At 45.6% G+C, this 18090-nt stretch overlaps 1 protein-coding gene and 2 long non-coding RNA genes across 3 annotated transcripts; 1 reads left to right on the plus strand and 2 right to left on the minus strand.

The window, feature by feature from the left end:
* The first annotated feature begins 3092 nt into the window (after positions 1–3092).
* On the plus strand, positions 3093–4490 carry LOC120682008. The gene is made up of 2 exons (XR_005678171.1): positions 3093–4000; positions 4192–4490. It is a non-coding gene; the product is annotated as an uncharacterized LOC120682008 (long non-coding RNA).
* A 1711-nt stretch (positions 4491–6201) lies between these two features.
* Positions 6202–8219, minus strand: LOC120682007. The gene is made up of 2 exons (XR_005678170.1): positions 7113–8219; positions 6202–6795 (listed from the first exon to the last, which is right to left on the minus strand). It is a non-coding gene; the product is annotated as an uncharacterized LOC120682007 (long non-coding RNA).
* A 621-nt stretch (positions 8220–8840) lies between these two features.
* Positions 8841–9595, minus strand: LOC120682005 (F-box protein At3g12350-like). The gene has a single exon (XM_039963724.1). It carries the CDS (start codon positions 9451–9453, stop codon positions 8968–8970), a length of 486 nt encoding a protein of 161 aa, XP_039819658.1. The 5' UTR covers positions 9454–9595; the 3' UTR covers positions 8841–8967.
* Positions 9596–18090: the final 8495 nt, after the last annotated feature.

An 18090-nucleotide genomic window follows, 5' to 3' on the forward strand; every position in this document is an offset into this window, starting at 1 on the left:
CCCAGGCGGCCGCGGCGCGCGCTCGATGGGCGCCGGGGACGGGGCCCCAGCTCCTCCATGGGCTCCGGCCTCCTCTGGCCCGACGACCTCCCTGTTGTCGTGCGCCTCCTCCTCGGGTCCGACGACCTGCCCCGCCGCGATGTCGTCGCGCACTCCTCCATCCTCGCCGTGTTCGTCCGCGCGGGCTACCCGTGGCGCACGCTCCTCCACCTCAGCTCCTCCATGGGACGCCGCCTCCGAGCTCCTCCATGGACGCCGAAGAGGGGGGAGGGGGGCGGGGTCGAGCGCGCGCAGCCCCAACCCGCACCGCCCTCGCGCCGGCTGAGGCCCACTGCCCCGCCGTGGCTCCGCCGTAGTGGTCGTCTCGCCTGTGCCGGAGTGGTCCCGTGGCGCCGCGTCCTGCTCGCTGTGAGAGGAAAGGGACAGGGCTCGCCGTGCCCCACCGTCTGCCCCGCGCGCGGCGTGGTCCCGTGGCGAGCGTGCCGTCTGCGGAAGGGAGGGAATAGCGGGAGAAGGAAGAAAGAGATGGGGAAGAAGATGACAAGTGGGCCCAGAGGCAAAATGTTCTTTTTACACCATCTCTAAGCTAAAATTGATTATTATACTCAGCATTGTGTGTTGGAGACAAAATTACAATTTTACGATGTGTTGGAGACAAATTCAGTTTTCACGGTGTGCTTCACACAAAACCAGTCTTTCAGAGTGTCCTGGATACAAATTTCCCTTTGCTTATCTACTCCTTGAATAAGTCTTCCGAGCCTCACCTGCTCCCCTGCCGTATTTTCCTATAAAACTGAGCCAGTGCCTCCTTCCTTCTCAAGCGCACAAGCTCACTCCATTGCTCCCCTGCTCTTGCTTCCCTCACCACAAGAACAGAGCCTCCTTCAGCTTAAACTCCTGTTTCCACCAAGCGACCCTTGTGGATCCCTCTGCAGTTCCTTTTCTAGCGCAGAAGTTTCTCTTCGAGCCCGAAGCTTTTCTTGGTAAGCTTTCATGGCCATTCATGTTGGTTCCGACCAAATCTTCTTGGTCATTCCTCTGTTCTGGAGCCAAGAACTTCCCTTCATATCATATTTTGGTTGTTGCATTCGTAAACGAACACCACCATTTTGTAGGTCAAGAACTCGAACCACTCCTGACCCGAGTGTAAAATAAATCTACCTTCACCTAGCAACACTCGGCAAGTTGTTCCTTGGGTTTGTATCTGTTGACGGTCCTTATATCAAGAAATTCACCGTCAACAACTCAGGAAAACTGATACCTTACGAGCACATTTTGTTTAGATTAATTTGGTTCCACTTGTATTTTGTGTCTTAGTCATTTCAGGAACACAAGTCTGCAAATGACAGAAAAAGAGCAGTAAGTGCACAGGAAAACCCCGTCCGAAAATCCTGGAAATGGAGATGGGACCCACATAACAGAGAGATACGGGCTCAAACCGACGTCACGCATGTACCCTGACCGTGTGGGCCTAGAGGAGAATCGACACAAGCAAGGGGGTGTTGACGCTAAAACGCGCCGCCACACGCGAGCACGTCACGTGCGTCTTGCAGAGAGCTCCTTGCAGCGCCTCCGCAAGATCCAGCCAGACTGGTTTGGTGGCCGGCCAGACCGGTTTCGCCGGGAAGTCCGATAAAGATCCAATGAACGCTCGCCCAGGAGGGACCCCGTTAGAGCAAGTGTACCTTGGGTTGCCCTAAGCTTGGCAGGCCAGTTAGGGCATCTTCAAACGCCATGGAGATAAAGGAAGAATAGCATATCGAGGTTGGAAAAGATTAGAGTAAAGAAAAAGTAAAAAGATAGAATGCGTTCGATAGATGTGATTGGATACATCAATCGGCCGTGACCCTATATATTTATAGGGTGGGGAAGACTTGCCCCGCAAGAAATCCTATTACAGATCTAAATCTATAAAAAAAACACTAGTTGTACTTGGACTCTGCTTAGACCGATCAGACCGGTTGGTCGTGCCAGACCGGCTATAGACGCCTCAACCGGTCAGACCGGTCTCTGCCAATTTTGATCATCAACATATTGTCGAAGGGTGATGATTACTAATACACCTGCCATATTTTTATACTAAAGGCGATAAAAACTATCGGCCATGAGTTACTTCACTTCATGCTGATGAGGAAACAACTTACTTCGGCCTCCATACTTTTCTTGTGGTTACTGGCACGACCTTTGCTTGTTGCTCCATTGACTCCTTATTGCGCAAACATTGTAACCTCTTTTTTTGAGTGTGAGATAAGCCTGAAGAGCACCACCTTAGTTGTAAATACTTCGAATTTTGTTTCACGCTCTTCTCACCCTCCTTGCTGCCATCAAGATCCTTTTTGACCAGATTATTGCTAATCGGTCTTTGTGAGGTACAACTAGGATATATAGAAGGATATTGAATATAATATGATTGCATATGCATTCTATTATAATCCAAAGGTGTATAATAATCAGGATACGCCTAAGATCATGGAGCAATCGACCTTGAATATGACATAGCAGCACAATTACCTTGACATGGTCGAGAATCCGATTGCTCACTAGATATTGATATTGACTTTGTATCCTTGACTTTGTTTGGCCGTCCCTTCTGCTTTTGGGCAGCTCCCTCCTTCTCATATTTGGCCAAGAGCACCTCGAAGCTCGGCCTAATTTTATTTTTCGCCTTGGAAGACTTCTAGAGCCGTTGGAGGCACCGGCACTACAAGAGGAACACCCCTTTACCAATGGATATATGTGTTGCTAGTAACGTGAATAACCATTGCAATAGTCTGTACCAACGCATTTGGTATAAGTTGCAATAGGTGGCGTTGCAAAGATCTGTGGCAACATGTACCTATGTGTTGGTAAGGTGTGCAAACAAGTGTTGCAAGCTTTGAATGGATGCTGGCAACACTTATTATGTGTTGGTAACTCAAGGTAGCCTCTCGGTATGGCCACGTCGTTTAAAAAAGTTGCGGCCCTTCGATCCGGTATAAACGGCTGTGATTTTGCTTATGTTCACCATTCCTGATGCGTGATATCTTGAGGATTTCTATGATTTCTAGCGTTCATACTCTACCAGTGTTCCAGTACCACGGAAGTCAAAGAAAAGCAGCTGCTACGAAACTTCTGCTACGGGAAAAAACTGCGGAGACGGCCTCCTTTACTCTCGCACCTTCCGCTCCTCCCCACCGCGTCTTCATCTTCCTGCTTCCTGCGGATCTCCAAACGCCGATCCATCCTAGTGGTCTCGCAGCTCCATGGCCGAGATTCGGTCGCCGTCACTCACCCATAACTGGCGTTAGATCAAGGCCGTCGGCACGGCCCGATGCGGCGGCGACGCGGAGGCCTCGGCGGCACCCGACTCTAGTACCGTCTCACTGCGCGGCCTTCGCCGCATCCAGCGTCGCTCGAGTTCGACTGCCTCAAGTGAGGTCTACACCGCCGCCGCCACGCTCGGGTCCCCCAACACCTGTGTCTGCAGCTCGAGATGTGGTTTCTTGGGCGTCTCGCAACTCGACTCCCTCAAGCAGCCGGCGGCCAGCGGACGCTTGATGCTCACCACCACCCTGCTCCACTCCCCGCAAGACAAGGAGCCAGGTTAGGCAACAGGGGCGGCGGCGCGCAAGCCCGCGCACGCAGGTGGTGGCGGCGGCGCGCCGGCCCTCGCGCGCATATACAGCAACGACGGCGGCACCGCACAACTCCACAGGTGGTCATGGCTCCCCATCTCCTCTCCGCCCGCACGCACCGGCCCCTCCCTAGCTCCTAGCTGGTAGCCTGTGCCATGCAGCGTCGAACTCCGGCGGTGGCTCGGTGCGCAGCGGCTGAGCGGGCAGCTCAAGCGTCCAGCACGTTAGCTGCCTCCACGGCGGCCCGTAGGCTGCAAGTCGGAAATAGGCACGGTCACGCGGCCAGGCATGCAGCCTCGCCACCCCACGGGTCGGATGAGGTGGTTCTCCTCCGCAGGCTCATCCACCGGCGGCTGCTGCATCCAACTCAGCAAACAACAGTTCAGGTTTGCATAATATTTAGACCTTTTCCACCACTCGACCATCTCCTTCCCTTCATTATGGTTGTGCTTAAGGACCAAGCAGCAGGCAACAGCGGCCATGCCTGGTCCATGGGAGTGACGGACCTCCTCCATGCCCCCTTGATCCCCATGTTCATAGCCTACTAAAATTTATCCATTTCTGCTTCTACTTGCAGTTCAACTCACGCTATAATTGCTGCCTACAAGGTGCTCGATAGAATGCTCCAGTGACGACATGATGTTTGGAGCTCTGTTTGCAAAGTTGAAGCTGGGTTAGCATATTTGCTCACTACTGCTATTTCGTCTACAATTTCATACATTCGAGTTCTTCCTTTCTTGCCCCTAACTGTGTGTTGGTCTTGTTAGTTGTTCCTCTTCTGATTTAGACTCACTAATTTGTGTCGAGAGGACAACAACTCAAGTGACTTTAGAGATAGAATTCTATAGAGCCTTTGCAACAGAATTTAGTGTTTTAGATACTCACCTTATATCAATTCCTTTTTCTGGAATCAAATGTCTTCCTTGCGACCCAGCATTGAGGGATTCTGGAAGAAAGGTCCTCGGTAATATTATTATTCTCCTCTTATGCGGGTCAAAACATTGTTATGTACCACGACATATATAATATCTTTCGACCTTTTACAAATTATATGAGTTGTTATATCCAAATTTGCTTGATACAGGTATGCAACTATGATCTGTTTATCCTTTCAAAAAAAACATATTACCTATTTCATGATTACAATATGAATAAGTGCAAAAAAAAAAGTTGATTACAATAGTTTTGTGACTACAAAGATATGCCTTTATTTTTCTTCTACCTGTTTCTATTATTTTCAGACTTCAGTGAATTAGTGTGATACAAGGTGTCCTACGCTAGAAGCAGGTAAGCCTACTAAATCAGATATGGGTTCCAAGCTAATTTCGTTGTCTGTCACTTGAGATGGAGAGAGCAATTCTTTACTTGCACTTGAAATCTTCGATAAGCTTCCTCCTAAAATTATGTTCTTGCTATCATGTGTTGCCCGTGTTAAGCAAGGTTCAAATTTGATGCTACTTGCGATGATCTGATAGTTCTGCATGTTTAGAACTGATTGGTGCTCAAAATATTCATGACATTTGGATATTTAAATATTTATCTTATGTCCAAAAGTCTGAACGTTAAATAGGCTGCCTCACGTATGCACCTCCAATTGGATTGGACTATGGGTAGCATGTCCACAGCTGATAAATTTACGGTCTGAATTATGGTTTCCATGTACTAAGAAAAACAGTGGACACATCATTTATGTTGGAGATAAATTGATTATGATGAAAGAGACCTTAAACATCTAAGCAAGCAGGTTTCCAACCTTGTCCATTGGATTCTTATTACTGATACAATGTTATTGAATATCTCCAAGCTGATAAAGAATTGAACTGAAAATACAAAATGAAAAAAATGGAATTACGGTATGTCCAAAAATAGTCAAACAATTTCTACTATTCCTTCGTTACGATGATGATTGGTCCGGTGCAGGCAAGGAAGGGGGGCTGCCTCTTGGACCATGGAGTCTCTGGTTCACATACTGTTCCTTGTCCAGCTCCTCCACATAAGTCAGATGTTCTCATACTGTGTCGCCTCTGCCCTCCACTACGAGGGGAAAAAAATGCCGCTGCTTCGGCCCGTTTCTCATAAGTCAAAAAAGGTATCACTCTCCTTCCATGAAATTTCTCACTGCTCCTCCTGCTATTTCTGCTTGTCTTCGTACACCAAAGGTCAATTTTACTATTTGTCCACCTTCCCCACACCAAGCATGTACTAATTTGCAAAGTGAATAATATAAAAACCCAATATTTTAACTCCAGTGTGCTCATTCAGGTCAAGTGTTACACAAGGATCCATAAATAAGCACGGATTATCTCTAACAAGCAGATTAGTGCCTTTTTATGTATCTTTAGTTATCGTATAATATAATATCTAGATAAGTCAACATCAATTATTTATGTACCTATATTCTTTACAAATGTACCTATATATTCTTTAACCCGTATTCTACATCAACTTTAGTTATTTAATCAATTACAAGGAATTTATGCGCGCGCAAGGGACTAGTATATAGTAAACATAGAACTTTAATATTTATATCACAACATATTCCACAAGCACTAGACAATCCGAACTTGAACAATCCACTCAAGCGTGATAAAAAAAATTGAGAATGATCTTATTAGATAAATAATTTCAGTTACAAGGATTCTCTTTACATGGTTGTTGATAGCATACAGGGATAAAAAAAACTGAAATTGAACATATGACTAATTTATCCCGAAATGCATTCACTCAAATAATCCTTCGTTCTCCTCATGATCATATCCTCAACTGTACAACAAAACATATGCATGATGTGCCTTGCAATTTGTTCATCTCTGAAGCAGGACTGAAATGCCTGTGTTCCAGCTCTTTCAGAACTTCTATGAAACTTGATAAAAAATAAACCATGGCCTTTAGCAAGATATAGCAGATCTGTCCGTTTGATCAAACACTGTATGGAAAAAATATAGTAAGTGTATACAAGTATTTGGTTCCAATGCCCTAAAGTACCCCACAGTTGAACAATTTAGATCTTATGATACTTTACAAATTATCAAGAAAGCAGTTCAGACAGAATTATACAAACAAAGTTTGGATTAGGTCATGCAAATTGTGAAGTCAAGGGTAATACCTCCTTTGTCCATTGTCACTGCCACCAGCTATCACTGTATCACATGGAGTTTCCAACATCTGCAGGTGATACCTCCTGTAAGAGTCACATCCCAGGTGCAGAATAAATTAATAAATGGACAAACTACAGTATTGTTGAAGAAATCAAGGATCTAAAATCGCAGAACCATGGTACTATTAACTGGTCTGTTTAAAACATTCTGAGACATTTTATATTTTCCGAAGGTCGTTACAATACTACTACTTCAAACTATACATCAGTCATCCACTCATGAAACATGTGATCTAATATAATGCGCACAATGATCTCAACCTTTAACAGAATAGCTGATAAGTAGTTCCAAATTCATACTGAAGAAAACACATATAAATTAAGTTTTGAGATCATCTTACCTAGGTATTACATTCTTCAGCTTAGAAGTGCTCAAATTGGCATCTGATTGTGGAGCACTTTATTTTCACAGTATACGGGCCTCTAAAAAGGGCTTTTCTTTGAGCGATCAAAAAAGAGGTTGCTTCAAAAATACCTACAAAGGATAGCATCATCACTGTACGGAAAGAAGGAAAAAATAGGAAGCAATCATTTTGCTTTGTTGGGGGTGGTTACTACTTACAGATAGAAATATTCAGGAAAATGGAAGAGAAGAGGTTTTCTTATTGGCATGGCAGTATAGCCACGAGAAAACTTATAACTGAATCATGGATAGAAGATGAAAGAGAAAAGGTTTTCTTATTGGCATGGTAGTATAGCCGAGAGAAAACTAATAACTGAACCATGGATAGCCGAGAGAATACTTAATATGAGAAAACAATAATCAATTGAAAACAAAAATCAACTAGGTTCACAGCTTTTCTTAACCCAAATCGTGGAGATTTGAATGAACCTAAAGAGCTGCAGGCTGCAGTATATCCACCTAGAAGCTTTTGTTAACCAATCAAACACTTCCAATCTCGCTGCAGCTCTGTTCTCCAGGCTGCCAAGATACTTCACAATTATAAACCTTTGACGTATTAAATAGAGGTAATAGCAAGAAGCCACAAGTATTTATTTCGGAACAAAAAGACAGGATAAGCTATAATTTTTGAAAAGAAAGAAAGCAGGACTTAATCTCTCAAATACTTATTTCTATGACCAGCGAGAAAGACACAACTACTAAATAATAGGATTGGACCTGAATAAAAGATTGTACAGAAGCACTGATGCATAATTATACTAATATAGGTAGTACACAGGAATAATCACGAGATGCAATCACCAGAGCAGACCATCCAAATTTCTATTGGGTGATACCTGTTCGCAATCATAATTATACTAAGTTACCAGGATGCAAAATTAACCCTAGACCGCAGCGATTTCTCAAGTAGGAGCATAATCAAGTATGAAGAAATTACATGGTGTTCTATCACAATCACATTATGCTCAGAAACTTAGAGGTTTACAGATTTTAAGATGGGATGCAGTGCGATCCAACAAACATAAGAGAAGAAAGGAGATGAAGGCAAATGGAATCTACCCTGTAAGTTATGTCTGTAGTTGTCCCTGCTGATGCGTAAGACGAAGCGAGTCCGTGGTAGCCAATGAGATCGTGGGGCAAGAGATGGGCACGCCCAAACCCTAGCCAGCCGCCACCATGGACGAGCCGCACAGCCTTGCAAGTCAGCATCACCGGAGATGCACCCCCAACGCAACTAGCCTCCACTGCGGCAAGCACACCCCACCAACATGACCGTGTGGATCTGGATCTGCAAGAGGCTGAGAGAGGGAGGGGGGAAATATCAGCCTTCCCTGCAGCAATTGCAACCGATGGATATGCGGAGCTGCAAGCACCTCATCATGGCACACACATAAGAGGCATCCTGGCCGCGCACGCGGAGGAGATGGAGACGGCCGCTCGCCGGAGGAGCCGTCCTGGTGGTGCGTGTCGAGCAGGGTCATGCTAGTTTACGGTCAACCGTACGGGAGGCTCCCGTACGGTCGATTTTCTGACAGTTTTTTTTTTCTTTCTGTTTTTAGAAAATTTTTTGTCGTTTTCTGAGAAAAATAAATTCAGACATTTTTTTATGAGTCAAATAATTTTTCGAGTGAAATTTTGGTGGGTAGAAAAAATTTTAATAAACAAATTGGTGAGATAAAAAAAATTTTACGAGAAAAATTTTGACAGAGAGAAATTTATCAAATGGAAGAAGAAAAAGTACATCCAAAAAAATTTTGTATGCCGGAGAAAAAGTACAGTTCTCACCAGCTACATCACGAGCACTCCACACGCGTGATACCGGAACAATCAAACTTTGCAACAGGAACAGCACTGCCTGGACATTCCGCTACTGACAATTGAGCAAGCTCTGCGTAGAGAGGAGGAAGCACCTTCCAGAGGCCCTGAAGTGGCCGCGCCCATGTTGGCTCCGCATCCGCAATCCTCACGAAGTGCTCGGCCTCCATCAGACCTCCTCCTCCTCTCCTCCCGTGCTTTCCCCGCCTCCTCCTCCTGGACCCGGGGCTCCTCCTGTTGGCGAAGTGTGCGTACATCTCCTCTGGCGGGGACCCGCTCACCACCTCGATCTCGTCGTCCTCCCCCGCCGCCGCGGGCTCCACCACGATGTGGTTGCTGCCGACGAAGTTGACGTAGACGGGCGCGCCCCCGAGCGCTGCCACGGTGTCCCCGGAGTCGGCGATGCAGAGCGTGACGAAGGGGCACCTGGCGATCCCGCCGCCGCCGCTCACCGCCTCGATCATCACCGCCTCGCCGCTCGCCGCCGCCGCCACACCGCTCGCTCGGAGGTGCGCCGGATCTGGAGTGGAGAAAGAAGGTACGCTGGAGGAGGTGTGCTGGATCCGGGAAGGAGAAAAGGTGCAAAGAGATAAGGGGAAAGGGGGATGGAGGGAGATGTGGTGGGCAGCACGTGGGTGTGGGGTCCAGCGTATTGATAGAAATCGACCGTGTCTCTCCAAACTTGCGGTCACCCGCAAAGACATCATTGCGTGTCGAGCAGTGGAGAAGGTGAGGGGAATAGAGGAGAGCCGAAGGGATGAGAAAGAGGACTGCAACTACAAGAACGATGAGAACGGCAGTTGACGGACGCGAGTCCGTATGAACCGCATTTCATAAAAATTTCGGGTCCGTTCGATTATGCCTTGCTACCGGATAGAACCTGCAACACTACAGAGATCTGTTACAAGCTATGCGTAGTAAGAGGCGGGTTCATGTTGTAGTGAGGTCAGATCGGTCTGAGTACTGGTCAGACCGGTCGGCGTACCAGTTAAACCGATTTGGGAACCGGTCAAACCGATTGGCTTGTCGCTGGTCTTTTCTTTCTTGTCTTGCCCCCCAGCCGAACTTGATCGCTGTTCAGCTATATTGTTTGAAATATAATCATCATTGGGGACAATTTGGTCAACAGAACTAACTGATATTTCTTCAACAGTCGGATTTTCTTTATCTTGTGTCAAACCTGAATTTTTAGTTAATCTCCCATCTTTTTTGACACGATAGACTTGTTTAGTCACCTTATGTATTTTTTCTGCACAGACCGATTTTTATGATTAAATCGGTCATTATTAGCAGGTGGTGACTTTTTAATTGCTGATTCTTTATATGTAATATAATATGAACAAAAGTATCTAGGAGGAAACAGCATATATGAATTAAAAGACCATGACGGATACAAATAAGGCATGCTGTAATAAAGTTCACATGGCATAAGCATATATGATCTATGAGATGGAAACAACATTGTCATAGGAGAATAATTCCATTGCCGATTTTGATCATGGAATTTCTGTTTTGGAGCAGATTTTGGTTGCTTGGAATTTTTAGGCCGATTAGCATCATTGGCATTCATTTGCCTTTTGGATTTAACTGGAAGCTCTCTATGAATAGGCTTTGGCTTTTTCTTTTGATGCTTTCTACGGCTTTTGACTTCAACTATTTTCCAAACACCAATCTCAAATTTTTTTAGGCTTAATCATCTTAGATTTTGATTTATTTTAGGAAACTCTAGACAAAGAAGGCAGATCGATTTTGTCACAACTGGATCCTTTATCTTTGTCTTGTTGCCCCCCGAGTATGAGAGTACTAGATGTAGTTTCTATGTTCTTACTGGAGGTTTCAGGATCAACAACTTCAGCTTGAGATAGCCGAATTGTATTTTGATCAACACTAACATTAGTTGGCTTCTTTTTGCAAGGATTACCAACTAACTTAGAATTAGCTTTAATTTCCATCGGCTCTTGTATTGATTTATTTTTTTCTGTAGCCGATTGCTTAGAAACAAAAGCTAGATCTATACTATCTACCGTATCAATAGATTTAGATCTATCAAGCACATCTTGGATATAATTATATTGTCTACTAGATAGAATACTTGTAGATAGTACCTCTCGTAGCACGTCATGATATGATGGTGGCCCTTTGATAATCCCTTTGTTTTTATCCAATATGTAAGATAAAATCAATACGTCGGTCCCCCGATCCATTTCTTGCTGAAGATCCTCAAAGAACACCATGGGCACTTCTTCATGTACCACCATATTGCTAGGGTTTGACAAATCGGCCATGATAGCCAGATTCTCGTTCCCCAGTAGAGTCGCCAAAAAGTGTGTTGACGCTAAAACACGCTGCCACACGAGCACGTCATGTGCACCTCGCAGAGAGCTCCTTGCAGCGCCTCCGCAAGATCCGGTCAGACCGGTTTGGTGGCCGGTCAGACCGGTTTCGCCAGGGAGCCCGACGAAGATCCAACGAATGCTCGCCTGGGAGAGACTCCGTCTGGGCAAGCACACCTGGTGTTGCCCTAGGCTCGGCAGGCCAGCTAGGGCGTCTTCTAACACCATGGGGACGAAGGAAGAACAGTATGTCAAGGTTGGAAAAGATTAGGGTAAAGAAAAAGTAAAAAGATAAAATGTGTTTGATAGATGCGATTGGATACCTCAATCGGCCGTGGCCCTTTATATTTATAGGGTGGGGAAGACTTACCCCGCAAGAAATCCTATTACAGATCTAAATTTATAAAAAACACTAGTTGTACTCAGACTCTGCTTGAACCGGTCAGACCCACCGGTCAGACCGGTTGGTCGTGCCAGACCGGCTACAGACGCCTCGACTGGTCAGACCGCCTGATCACACCGGTCAGACCGGTCTCTGCCAATTTTGGTCATCAACAGGGGGCCAGGCCACTGCCAAGTGGGGCCGGCCGATCCCCTGGCTAGCTGGCCACTGACAGTGGGCCCAAGCGCACCACCTTTGCGAGGCGGTTGTATGGCGGTTCCTTAGGTCGGTGGAGGCTGCGTCCTTATCCAGAAGGGCCCCGAACCGACCTATTAGGGGCTATATAAGCAGGGGTACCCCCCCTCATTCTGCACACACCACATTAGTTGAAGCCTCTCTCCAGTTCTCTCATTGTAACATGTAGTTCTAGGATTAGAGGAGCATTGTCTAGTTCATCATTGATCAAGATCAACTTGAAGCTCTTGTTCATCATTGGCTTCTGGTATGTTCTTGAATATTATCTGTGTGGATCTTATCAATTATCTAGAGTTTGTGTATGGTGTTTATGCTACTTTGTTAGTATATTTCATCATGATTTGTGCCTTCATGAGTTATATCTTCATATGGTTCATATATGTTTTTGCTTTGGTTTGGTGTGCCTTTGGCTTGGTCTTAGCTCTTAGCTCGTTCATCTGTAGGACGAGAGTCCCGGGGGAGTTAAGCCAGTTTTCATATATGTTGGCATGGTGCCAAGGTATTATGAATTCCACTTGATATGTTCATGTTCCATAATAGAATGAAAGGGTAGGTGGGGGGTAGTGACAACCTTTCCATCCTTCGAAGTCCCTTCCTGTTGGAATGTGATGTAGGAGCCACATAATATTTGACCTTTAACAGTACTTGAGTTTGGGTATTCTCCCCTTTGCAAATAGGCTTTGGCTGAATTCTTAGAACCATATGATTGTTTGACCTTTGCTGCCCGATAAATCCTACAAGGACTCGTTTAGCTCTGCTCCCCTAACCTTAGTTCTATTTGTTTATTCTTTTTATCTTATGAGGTGGCTTTAACGTGTGTGTGTCACATTACCCATATTATCACTATCATTATCATACCTTTATCTTGATTAACCCCTGTTTAGTTTATTGACGACGACCGATGATCTGATGTAGTTCTTAAGTGCTATGTTATGAGAGTAACAAAGCTATCCTACCGTCCCATGGGAAAATATAAATAACGATACCTTGGAATACTCCTAGGTGAAATGCTACAATGGTATATCTGTGCGCTTGCGGATACATATCTATTTAAGTTAAGGCATACCATAGTCGTCTCTCCAGTTTCGTTACTGATTTCATTTCCATTTCACTCCTGGCGCCAATTGCCAGTGGGATGAATCTAGTGATGATGCTAAGAAACGCCAACAGTATCTCTGTTGCAACACTCAAAGGATGACTTCCCTGAGAAAATAACTTGAAACGCCTCTTGTGTTGTCTGTGTGCTTCTGCCGAGAGAAAGTGCTGCACTCTAGGATGATTCTTGCTCTATGACTAACTCTGCATGGCATGCATCCTCATATAGAGAATGTTTTGGCCGATGGCGTCTACGAGCTGGTGGAGCCTGCAGCTGAATTGAAGCCGGACCAACCGATAGCAGCACCAGCCGATCTGCCGCCCCTCAGCAATGTAAGCACCGTCTTTGCAAATCTCATTCGAGTACTATCCTTATGGCTTGTACATTTAATTTCAGAGTTGTTTTGGAACCATAGATGCATTTTTCCATAGGCTCCTGAGTTCTTTTACTAGTGTGATAGGCTCGAGTAGTTCTACTTTGCTAAATAGGGACGGTAAAAGTCGAGTAGCTTCCTGCCATTCGTGCAGGGCTTGGATGTGCGAGGCACATTGGTGATCTCCATGTCTGCAGTAGAGAAATCTGCTATGGACTATGTCATCTAGGGCAGTGCTGTGGCAAGTGTTGAACGTACCAATGGCATGGCGGCTATATGGAACCGCTAAACTGATGTACCTGAAAGGTCCGAGACGTCAATCTCAGTTCCACCCCTATGTCACACCCGGTTTTAGGAAGAAAACCGAATGCATAACTATATGTTTACCAGGATCAAGTCTCATACATTTAGTGACATCATGAGTGAATAATAGTAATAGTATCACAAAATAAATACAACAATAACTAAAGAGTCTAACAGAGATATACAGCTCATCCTGGAAACGAAGGTTCCAAGCTTCACAGGCAATGGACTAGGGGTCGCTCCATGTTCCAATTAAATCATATGGTCTTGTAATTTAACATGTCGTTCAGGAACATACAGTAAATCAATGTGTATAACCATAGTTCATTTACCAACCCAGTTGAGCAACTAAGCATCATATACCATCAATATTAATTAAATAACCCGGTTGCAAAAGGTATGACCAAAGAAACTAGGCATCATCCTTAATAGGAACCCATCATAATTATAAAAGCATGCAAGCATAGCGTGACTATAAAGTGAGCATGGCATATGGTTATTAGGACTAAAATCATGATCAAGAATACACTTGCCTTTAATCCATAGAATAGCTGCTCAGATTCTTCAACTCTCAATCTTCAGCTCCTATTCTTGATAGCTCTCGAATTGCATTCATCTACTTGTAGCAATCATCGAGCACAGGAAGAAACATGCAAACAAACAAATAGGAACAACTAAGAACAATACACCAATCAAGAGAAAAACTGTAAAAGAACACACTAACGATAGGGGCATCGTTATTACGATCATAAGAGCGCAAGAAATGCCAAAAAATGGGACTATCTCTACAACTAAAAAGAACAGAGTTCTTCTTCATGCTTCATCCGTTCGTGCGTCATCGCGCGTCGATCTGCCCCTGCGATCGTCATCCTGCTGAAAATTATATCGTGCTGTCAGATTGCTTCGTCGGGTTTGTCCAACTGCTCGATCGTGCTTCCCTCGCACAGAAACCGCGCAGTCTAGGCTACTGCCCCCGAGAATCGCGGGAAACACTTCCCTGCCCACCAATCTGTACCCCACAAATCATGCAACGCACAGATATATACAACCTCAACCCTCCTCCCAAAGCCATCATGGTCGCGTCGTCACACGAACCTCGCTAGCAGGATGCAGGCTGACACCGATTGCGTGCAACAATCATCATCGACGGCCTCACCAGAAGCAAGTAAGTCTAACGCTTGAACCTACTACTGCCGTTTTGCCATGGTTAGGGTTTTTGCATCTGGAATTCAGGGGACTATGTTTTCTACACGCCATTATCACCTCTGTTAGTAGAAAAAACACCTGCAATTAGCATCTTAATTGTGTAATTAGGATCTGGATTATGTTTTCTATACACAATTAGTGCCACAGTACCAAAGTCTGGGCCAGGACCTCGGTTTAGAGATGAAGAAGGAGATGGCTTGCGAATCCATAAAAATTACCCAAATCCCTGAAACCCTTGATTCAAAATTCTCAGGAATTTCCTTCAAATTGAGAGCAAAACCTAACCCTAAGAGACAAAGGGGGAGCAAACCTACCTGATGGTTGCCAACTTCGTCATTGTTTTTGTGCACCGCCGCCACGGCCACCCTTGAGCGCACAAAGAACTCGGACTTGTCCGAGAGCGGCCTCATCAGCAACCACTACGGCTTGGTGTCGCCCTTCCCTGTGTGTCATCATCGAGGATGTCGTTGCACCACTAGATCTGTCGAGGTCGATGCTGGAGTTGTGGTTGACACCTCAGTGGCGCACTTCCGATGATTTGAGCACCGACTAGGACCACTCGGCGGAGTTGCGTGCAAGCCAAAGCCGCACGCGAGCTCCGGCAAGGGGGCAGTGGTGCCACCATCTTCTTCTGCTACGGTGGGCGCTCTACGCCGCCGTGTCTCGCTTCTAGCTCTGTAGCCATTGGGTGGAAGAGAGAAGGGGTGAGTGAAGAAATGAAGTTTTTAGGATGTCAGGGGATGCGGCCGATGCCGGTTTTGATCCAAGCGGATCGCAGATCAATGGTGCGGCGGAGTTGGCTTTCGAGTAGGCCAAACAGGCTGCTTTGGTCCATACACTTTCCAGGCCCAGTCCAGATTTTTGGGCCTAAAGCCCACCGAAAATGCAGGCGTCATTAACGAGATGGGCGAGCCCAGCAATAAAACTGGTATTTCCTTTTTAAATAAGCTGTGGACTGTACCCTAAATTAATGTGCCGAATTAGTATGAGAAAAATAGAATAGATTATCACTTGTTATTCTTATGGGTTGAAAGGAAATATTACTTGCGTAGTAATTTTCTTATGTAGCACAGATTCTTATGGCATTAACTACTATGTTTAATCTTTTAAATAAGCTTCATTTCACTGTGTAGTGAATTTGTCATTTTTAATTAACTTCTCTAAAATGAAATAATTATATTTGTATTGCACTGTTAATAATGGCCCAAATAATATTGTTGTCCCGTTTCCCATTACAGATTATGTTGTGTTCAAATATGAGTTTTAATGTTTTTATGCATTTTATTCTATGAAGTTTTGAATAATTTTCACACAACTGATAATTCACAAAAAAATATTTTGGTTGCCTTTCATTTTAGGTGGCATCACGAATATCAATGTTGGAGGATCCATGACTTCCTATGATATTTCACCAACACTAGATCCTAGAGAACGGAGGAGGCAACCGGATAGGGACCGGTATGCACAAATGCCTATTCAAGAGAAGGAACAATTACTAAAAAGGTGATGTGAAAATTATCGACGAAATAAAGCTGCAGCCACCCGCGCGTAGTGGTCGAGCACCTTGAACTCCTAGGGAGTATGCATGATTTCTTGATATTTTCAATGTTATTATGTGATCATTAATAGAATCCATCTTATAGTGTCTTTCATTTTTTGGAGGCAGACATTGCAAGGAAGAACGCAAATATTGCTCCTAACAAAATAAACAAAGACGTATTAGATGACACTCTGCTTCTTTTTGTCTAGTAGATCTAATCTGTTATGGTTAGTTCTTATACTTAGAATTGGCGTAATATCTGCTAGTTTAGGCCTTGCAAACGGGTTGGACGATCCAGCGACGTATTAGATGCTTTGCCTTGATCTTAATAGGGATTGATCCGTGAATCGGCTTTCGCTTGTTCTTAGGCCTCTTTTCTGGTCATGGTTCGGTTATCTTTTGCGCTAGTTAGGCCTAACTACGTGTAGGATGTTCCGATCTAGCAGTGAAGCTTTTACCGTCGTGGATTAGATTAGCTAGATTTAATTGAAGCAGTTTTTGCAGTTATTTGCTTTATCCATTACCATCTAGATATGCAGATCCAATCTGACACCGGGACTCGATCGGCTCTTTAAAGCCGATGCAAGAGTCGTCCCGGGGAGCCGACCACGGCTAGGACTAATGTTTACACGTGTCTGTGCTTGTAGGCAAATCGTCAAAGGCACGTTTGCACCCTCCTGATCGGGTAAAGATCAGGTGGCACGCCCTACATCTCCGGAAGCGATGACGTGTGCCAGGATGTGGGCCGTTGACAGAGGGACCAGTGCCAGCCAGCGCCCCGGCAGCCTCCCGGCTCCTCGTGTTGCCTGTCACTAATCGCCGGTGGGTTTTGACCGACAACACATTTTGGCACGCCCGGTGGGACACTCATAAGCAACAACATCCACCGCCGGAATGACTGGACCTCAGAGCCAAGCGCCGATCACCAGCCCTGTCACGTATGAAGAGCTGACCCCCGAGCACAAGCAGAAATATGATGAGGTCAAAGCTCAGTTCGAAGCCGATCTCATGGCTCTTTCGAGAGGACCCACAACAACGGCATCAGGTGGAAGGGGTTCTCACTCAAAGGCGCTCTCGACAACGTTGACTTGTCCGTACCATCAGAGGAGCGCACCAGAGCCCTGCGCCAGGAGATGAACTACATGGTGGCTCACACGCTTCATCGGCACTCAGAAAGTCTGGTGAATGAGCTCGAGCGTGTGGCACATCGTGTCGTCCAGGAGGTGATCAAGGACCAGTACTCCCCATCAGGACCAATCCTGGGGAGTCACAGGGGAGATGACTCACTTCAGTCTAGAACGCCAATATCGTATTCGCTCACAAATCCAGGTCAGCAGGTCTCGCCGGTCTGTGTCATCTACAAGATCGGCGGTGATCCCGGGGGAGGGCCAGTTCCTGAACGAGCCGCCTAAGGAGATCCCGCACGGCTACACATGCGTGTACATACCTGACAGCATCAGTCCAATGCGCGCGGGACATCTGGTGAGTACAGGAGCTTTAGGGGCAGATGCGGAGAAACAGGCATGGCTAGCGAAGTACGCTACCGGGCCGAGTGCTGAACCCTTGGCCCTAGGAGTTCTTAGTGTGGATCAGATCAGCGTAATACTAAGGGA

Source organism: Panicum virgatum, chromosome 7N, assembly GCF_016808335.1.
Source record: "Panicum virgatum strain AP13 chromosome 7N, P.virgatum_v5, whole genome shotgun sequence".
NCBI classification, from domain to species: Eukaryota; Viridiplantae; Streptophyta; class Magnoliopsida; order Poales; family Poaceae; genus Panicum; species Panicum virgatum.

Bases quoted from the DNA above. Each gene is read 5' to 3' on its own strand.
- LOC120682005 (XM_039963724.1), bottom strand. From the start codon at position 9,453: ATGATCGAGGCGGTGAGCGGCGGCGGCGGGATCGCCAGGTGCCCCTTC.